Below are 8,212 nucleotides of genomic sequence, written 5' to 3'. Positions count from 1 at the left end.
GCCCGAGCGGCCCCTCCCATCGTTCCTCCCGCCCCGCGCCCTCTCGGCCTCCCCGCCCTTACTCCACCCCCTTCCCGGCCGGATCCCCTTCCTCTCCGTGCGCGCGCTTTAAATAATTTCCTCCTTTTTGGCAAAAGAAATAATGCACCTGACTTTACCAGGGGGAAACAGCCAGCCGAACAGAACAAGGAACAGATGTAAAAGGAATAGAAGAAGAGAGAAAAAGCGATGGGACTCGCTTAAAGACATCCAGAGGCTGGAGAGGTGGCCGCGGAGGCAGAGGCAGCTAGAGCCGCCCCCGCCAGCGTGAGCTGCGGGCAGAGGACGTCTGCACCAGTCGCAGATGCCACCCTGGGAACTCCAGGGTCTTTTGGTTTGTTTGCCAAACAAAGTCTTTTCTTTTCTGCCTTAGATACTGAAGAAGCTCCTAGGTTGTTCTGCGATCCCAACACAAGCTGGCAGCTACCCGGAGCCTTCCTAAAGAGCTGGGGGAGAGATGAGCCCTGCTGGGCGGAGAATGGGTGAAGGGCGTCAGCCTGCGGGGTCACCCCATGGGCAGCCCCGCGGCGCCGGGGTGCAGAGCTCCCTGCTCCGGCTTTTCGTACACGCTTGGCTGTGGGCAGCCTCGGGTTCGTCTGCGCAGGTGTTCAACCTCAGCCTCTCGGTGGATGAGGGGCTGCCCCCGGACACACTGGTGGGTGACATTCGCGCGGGGTTGCCAGCAGCGCAGCAGCAGGAAGGGAATGGTTTTTTTCTGTCGGAGGACTCGGATGACTCCCCGCTGCTGGATGACTTCCACGTGCATCCGGACACTGGTATCATCCGCACCGCACGGCGTCTGGACCGCGAGCGGCGGGACCACTACAGTTTCGTGGCCGCCACGCTGCTGGGAGAGGTGGTGCAGGTGGAGATCCGCGTCAACGACGTGAACGACCATTCGCCTTGCTTTCCCCGCGACTCCCTGCAGCTGGACGTGTCGGAACTCAGCCCTCCAGGGACAGCTTTTCGCCTGCCAGGCGCCCAGGACCCGGACGCGGGGCTATTCAGCATCCAGGGCTACACCTTGCTGCAAGCTTCCGACCTGCCTCAGGACCCCGCAGGACCCTTCTTCCAATTGCGCTACGGAACACCAGGGCTACCGGCGTCGCTTTCCCAGCCCGTGTCCTCATCACCCCTGGAACCCTTAGACTTGGTGCTGCTGCGGCGCTTGGACCGAGAGGTGGCGGCGGCGCACGAGCTGCACATTGAAGCGTGGGACGGTGGCAACCCTCGGCGCACCGGCCTCCTGCACGTGCAGCTGCGTGTGTTGGATGAGAACGACAACCCGCCAGTTTTTGAGCAGGGCGAGTACCGTGCGGCAGTACGTGAGGACGCTCAGCCGGGCGCTGAGGTTTGTCGCGTGAGTGCCACCGATCGCGACTTGGGGCCCAATGGCTTGGTACGCTACAGTATCCGGGAGAGGCAAGTGTCAGTGGCGGGTGCAGGTGGTGGGCCACCGGGCGATCCCAGCTATTTCTCGGTGGAGGAGCTGAGCGGCGTAGTGCGGGTGCAGAGACCTTTAGACCGTGAGGAACAGGCCTGGCACCAGTTGGTGGTCCAGGCCCGCGACGGGGGCGCTGAGCCAGAGGTAGCCACAGTGCGCGTGTCAATTGACGTGCTGGACGTGAATGACAACCCGCCTGCCATCCACCTGCTCTTTCTCACCGAGGGAGGCACGGCCCACGTCTCTGAGGGCGCCCGGCCAGGCGACTACGTGGCTCGAGTCTCCGTGTCCGATGCAGATGGTGACCCAGAGAATGAAGAGGAGGCGCTTGGTGCACGCCTCCTTGGGGCAGGCAGCATCAAGTTGTCCTTAGAGGGTGGGAACGGAGCCTTCGCACTGCGGCCGGGTGGTCCACCTGGAGTATTTTTCCTTTGCATCGAGGGCCTCTTGGACAGGGAAAGCCAAGATCTGTATGAGTTAAGACTAGTGGCCACTGATGCAGGGTACCCGCCATTGAGCACGGAGGAGTCACTGTTGCTCTGGGTCTCAGACCTCAATGACCAGCCACCTGTCTTCAGCCAGGAACATTACTGGGCCTCAGTGTCAGAAGCCGCTGTCCCTGGCACCTCGGTGGTTTGGATCAGCGCTTTGGATGCTGATCAGGCTGGCACTGATCACGCCAGGCTGCGATATGAACTAGTGCAACTTTCAGATCCCTGCGAGTCTGAGGCTCTGTCACCAAAGGCAGAGTGTGTACCATCCTTCAGCATCAATCCCGACAACGGTTTGATCAGCACTATCCGAGCTCTAGACCGAGAGATCCAGGCCACAGTGGAGCTGAGAGTGGTGGCCCAGGACTTTGGAGAGCCGCCCCTTTCTGCCACCTGTCTAGTGACCATTACTGTGGATGATGTGAATGACAATGAGCCCGTTTTCCAGAGGCAGGTGTATAATGTCACCATCGCTGAGCACGCTGCAGTTGGACATTGCTTTCTGCAGGTGAGAGTATCAGGCCTCTGGGCTCAGCTCAAGGCCTGGGATGGATGGTGAGGATGTAAATCTGTCTGGGAAATGGTGACATGGGTGCTTGTGCCCTGGTTGCAGAGGCAAAGATACCTTCTGTAGACCCTCCAGCGAGAGGTGAGCTCAGGATCTAATCTCCAAAGCTTTGCGTCATGTCTTGGCCCTGTGATCTCTAAAATCCTTTCTCCATCACAGTACACGTTTTCTTGGAATTTTCTTCTGGGACCCCAGTTTCCTTCACATTGGATTGCCCCCCAAATCTAATTGGGAGGGACTACTCATTGTCCCAAAGCAGATCTCAGGCCACAGGCAATGTGATACACTTTTGAGAACTTTATATGGTGTCTCAGGACTCAGGGTAGCCTTCTCTTTTTCAAACATTGAAACCCTTTTGAGTGACCACATCCAAAGTCCCTCTTAAGCTATTTCCCACCTGCTTTGGGACTTTACCAAGGTTATTGATGGCATCAAGTCATTGTAGCTATCACATTTGTGGGCTGAGAGCCTCCAGTGAGGACTTCAGTGCTGGAGGAGAGGAGAGTCACCCAGTCCACTGTGGTTATTCCAGGGCCTGTGCTTTGCCATTTGACTTTGGCGTGTTCTTGAGAGTTCTTGAGATCTCTCCTGTCCTAGCACAATGCTGTGTTCTGCCTTTCAGGCTGCCCCTCCTTATTGCTTCTCTTATTCTTACCTGATGTTAGTCAAGCACATTTCCAGAGCTGACTTAGTCACTCCAGGATAACCTGAGGAAATAAGGAGGCGGAAGCTGTCAGCCTGCTGGATTTACTTCAGGCTTAAATTAGCACTTAAGTCTGTGTAGATATCAGACCTCTGCTCTGTGCTCCCAGATTCTCTGTTAGAATGCTCAGGCTTTAGCTTTTATACAGTACACCCCTGATAACCTTTAGATAAGCGAGGTGCTTCTATACTGTAAACGTTCGTTCTCAGGATTGCTTATATCTTTTTGGCTTTGTAGTTAACAGTACTCTTATCAGTGTGGGTCATGGCCACATGAGGTAGTATGAGAGAATATGGGTACTGTAAAAAGTGTGGCAACAGTTAAAGGTGTCTAAACTCCCCAAGGCCAGAATTAATTCAAAATGAGACTGAAACAGAGTCAGAGGGATTCCTGGCACCTCTCATCAGTGTTATGTCACGTGACTTCACTACAGTCTTGCTTCTGAGCACACAGCTTGCGCTCTTGGTGTTGCTTATGCTTGCAGATCACATAGCACTAGTGAATGTTGCCAGACACACCTGCCTCAGTCTGAGGCTCTCATTTGGATTGTGGTGTTTATTTTTATTAATTTTTACTATGTATAGGAAAATTTGCATATACAATATGTACCTATTCAATATATATTTATCAAACATATTTAATAAATATAAGTACATATATCTTATATAATATGGTATTATATAATTACTGTTTAACAAAGATTTAGGGTCTGTTGTAGCCACAGTTAGCTTTGAACTTCCTATGTAGGCTTTCAGTCCCACAGTTTGGGACTAAAGGCTTGTAGTATCTCCAATTTTGCTTTTATAAGCATACAGCTTTAACGATAGAAAACAGATACTTTTTAACATTTCCCCACAGTTATCCTTTAATATATAGACAAAAGATTAGTATAGCATTGGATTGTTTTGTATTAGAATATTTGATTTTAAAAATTGCTATCTGAGTTGACTTAACTTTCATTATGACTTTTCAATGAACTTTGACTTGGAGTTAGCAGAAAATTTACAATAATTTCTAGCATGGTTGTCTTAGGGTTTTACTGCTGTGAACAGACACTATGACCAAGGCAACTCTTAATAGGACAGAATTTAGTTGGGGCTGGCTTACAGGTTCAGAGGTTCAATCCATTATCATCAAGGCAAGAACATGACAGCATCCAGGCAGGCATGGTGCTGGAGGAGCTTAGAGTCTCACTTCTTCTTCTGAAGGCTACTAGCAGAATAATGACTTCCAAGCAGCTAGGATGAAGGTCTTAAAGCCCATACCCATAGTGACATACCTCCAACAAGGCCACACCTTCTAATAGTGCCACTCCCTGGACTAAGCATATTCAAACCATGATAATGATCTTAAATATACGTCTGCAATTTTGTATGAAGCTATGTTCTCAACACTGATGATTACAAGATCAAAATGTGGATCAATTCTGAAAAACACTGGAGACATTTGACATCCTGCAGTATCAAGCATTCAGCCAAGGGCTAATTCCCTGTGAAAAAATTAAACAAGAACACACATTTCATTAATGTGCGATTTTGGTTTTGTCTTTAATATATGTTAAAATTATCTTTCAACAAATTAAAATAAATTTATTTATGAGTTATTATCAAGAGATGTTTAATTTTCATACCTATTTATATACACAAAGCCCACGTGTGGTGCAGGAGTTTCCACTGTGGCTGGTCATTTATCCATAGGAGGCTTGAAAAGCAGTCATTCCTCACTGCTGACATGAACAAGTCCACGAGTGTCAATGGCTAACACCACTAAAGAGTGTTTCATCTTTTAACCAGAATCTGATGTCATGAAGGATAGAAGTGATCATCTGCTTAAGGTGGAGGAAACCTTGACAGTGATTTGTATTAATTCCACCAGTTATACAGAGATCAGCCATGTAGACTTAGCAATACTGCAGAAGAGGCTGAGACATGGAGGCAGTCATAGATGCCCAGTGTCCAAAGACATTGCCATCAGATTTGGACTATGACATCATGTTAGGTCAAAGGCTAGATAGGGTAATTTCCAAGACTTCTACTTGGGAGGCTTGATGGTCTTGGCATGATACTAAAAGAAAATATAGCTTTGTTTGCAGGAGAAAAGATGGGTTCACTGTGACTGTTGATTAGAACCCATCTGTAGAGTTGCTTTTAAAACTGAGAGGATTCTGCCACCAGGGATAACATGATCCTCTTACATCTCCATGTGTACTGGGTCCATTGTGGAGCCTCATCTTGGCTCAAGCTGCATTTTTGACAGTTTCCCAGCTTTCTCAGCGCTGCTAGAGACAGTATGAAATTGTGCTGATTAGAAATTCTGGGAATTCCAGGGATCCGTCTAACCACTGAAGAATGGTAGAGACCCTCTACCTTAGACTCTGGCGGCTTCTTCTCTAGCTGTGTGAACTTTTCTAGCCCATTAGCTGCGACTGTCCCCTAAATTCCAGGGTGTTTTCTTTCTGTGTTTTTATTCTTCCTTTCTTTCTCTCCCTCACCCACTCCCTTTCCATTGTTCCTTTAAGTTGTTAAGTATAGACACTCACTGCACAGTTCAGAACTCACTATCTGCCTCTGACTGTCACATAGTGGGATTAAAACTGAGTCAAAATAGCCCTTTTTCTTTATAAGTTGCTTGATTTGAGTATTTTGTTACAGTAAAGGAGAGCTGACTGTGGCTGCTTTGTGGGCTTTTGCCTCAATGCATTCATTCCTTTCTTCCCTCCTCTTCCTTATGGAAAGCTCCTTCTTAACACTGTACTACCCAGAGTTCCTGTCGGTGTCTTAGTGTTGTCCTGATCTAGGTTAAGACTCCTCAAACTTTCCCATTCGTCTCTTCTTTTTTTCTGAGAAATTTTTATGTGACTCGAGACATATAGTTATATAAGTAGACAAATTAGACATCTCCTGATAATACATTATAAAATAATTGATCAGTACAAATATACTTTTTTCATTTATTAAAGAAAAAGCATATTTACATAATAAGGAGATGAATGTGCTTGGCTAATTTTACATAAAGAATTAACTCTTGGGTGCATATTTAATGTTGCAGTATGTAGAATATCTTTAGTGTCTTTCAGAGTTGATCCATAGTTTGGCCTTATAATAATCATTGCTGAGGACACTGCACAGCATAAATAATGCAGCACAAGCTGGCAGAAGCATGTTTGGGCTAGTTAAGAAATTCTTTCTTAATGTCAAGCCAAAACCCATTGAATGTGAAAATCAAGTCAGCAACTTAGTCAGCACTTTTTAAAGTTAAGCATTCTGACACAAAACAACACGATTTGTTCGTGCTAAGGAATGATGGGAGGAACATGTTAAAAGCCTTTGTTTTCTGTAATTAAAACATTATGCTTCTATAAGACTAGACAACTTTGTAAGAACAGCAAAATGCCCTGCTAGCGCACAATAGTTTGGAATCCGAGCTGAAGCATTTCAGACAGGATTTGTGGGTGCTGTCTGGTGTCTGCCAGGTGTGGTGCAAAGTGCCCGTGCTGGGCATTTATGGCCAGAGCTGTAATGACGTTGTCCTTGCAACACGGGTGATTGCTGCCACAAACTCCCTGGACTCATTACAGGTTGGATTTCCACTTAAGCTTTGGTGGTGGTTGTACATTTAGAAACCTTCTACTTTTGCCAAATGTTTTGTGACCCTCACAATGAATTATGGGACTGTGATACACAATGAAATAAAAAAAAAAACCGTGGTTTTGACAGAGAGGGATTCACTCTTACACATCCAGCTACTGGCATCACCTAGTTCAAGTGTCTAACCTGAGAGTATTTTTTCCTCAGGTTATCAACCCAAAAACTTCAGCCAAAAACCTCCCCCTAAGACCTCCTCTGCTGTAATATGAGCTATGCTCATGGCCTCCACTTACAACCAGATCTTAAAACAGTATTAACCAGAGCTCTTTAGCCTGCACGACACAAGCATGAGCACAGGGCTTTTCCTTTATAGCTCCACAAGAATCAGGAGAATTCATCCACCAACTCATTTATTTAATCAAACAGTGTGATCGTTAATATATGCTTGGCTGTGGCACTGTTAGGAGGTGTGGCCTTGTTTCAGGAAGTGTGTCACTGTGGGGGTGGTCTTTGAGACCCTCCTCTTAGCCATGTGGGAGCCAGGCTTCTCCTGGCATCCTTTGGATGAAGATGTAGAATTCTCAGCTCCTCCAGCGCCATGTCTGCCTAGATGCTGCCATGCTCCCATCTTGGTAATAATGGACTGAACCTCTGAACCCGTAAGCCAGTCTCAGTTAAATGTTATCCTGATAAGAGTTGCCTTAGTCATGGTGTCTCTTCACAGCATTAAAACCCAAACTGAGTAACATTTGTTTGAATAAAAGACAGCAGATGAGTTTTTACCGAGTAGTACTGGATACATGGCAGACCAGATCCCAGTGCTGGGGACATAGCAGCGAGTACAATGGCCAGGTCTAGCGGAGCTTGAAGTTCAGTGTTCTCTCTTCTTCATCAGCCTCTTGAGTGGATAGCATCTGGCCTCTGCTTGGTGCCCGTTTCCCCCTGGTCTGATCTTCCTCTGCCACTGTGCTAAATTCTGCCTACGGCATCCAAGGGCTCTTCAGCCTTGTAACCTTATTACCTCTGGAGTGTTCTGGACTTATGTCTGCCTACTTTCCCTTTTTTCTGGATGCATCTGTCCCCATACACTATCTTTTCTTTCATGGCCTCCCTCCTGCATGTTCCTCATTTCTTCTACTACCACACACTCAGGATAGCAAAGACTTTCCTGAAACTTCTGTTTTCCTTTCACCTTCTTTTATTTTATTTACTTACTCTTGTCTTCAATATCCCAGAAGACCCCTTTTCCAACCTAAGGGTCAACCTCTCTTATAAGGTTCCAACTCATGGTTTTGTGTGTGTGTGTGTGTGTGTGTGTGTGTGTGTGTGAGAGAGAGAGAGAGAGAGAGAGAGAGAGAGAGAGAGAGAGAGAGAGAGAGA

At 47.3% G+C, this 8,212-nt stretch overlaps 1 protein-coding gene across 1 annotated transcript in view; it reads left to right on the top strand.

Moving 5' to 3' along the window:
• Positions 1 to 496: 496 nt before the first annotated feature.
• Positions 497 to 8,212, top strand: part of Dchs2 (dachsous cadherin-related 2) — a 203,670-nt gene continuing 195,954 nt past the window's right edge. Inside the window, exon 1 of the mRNA XM_028789503.1 lies at positions 497 to 2,482. Coding sequence (XP_028645336.1) covers positions 497 to 2,482 — 1,986 coding nt within the window. The remainder of the gene's footprint in view (positions 2,483 to 8,212) is intronic.

This window comes from Grammomys surdaster, unplaced genomic scaffold, assembly GCF_004785775.1.
Source record: "Grammomys surdaster isolate TR1022 unplaced genomic scaffold, NIH_TR_1.0 125834, whole genome shotgun sequence".
In the NCBI taxonomy this organism is placed as follows: Eukaryota; Metazoa; Chordata; class Mammalia; order Rodentia; family Muridae; genus Grammomys; species Grammomys surdaster.
Note: the sequence above shows the minus strand (reverse complement) of the source record. Positions and strands in the feature narration are given on the sequence as shown.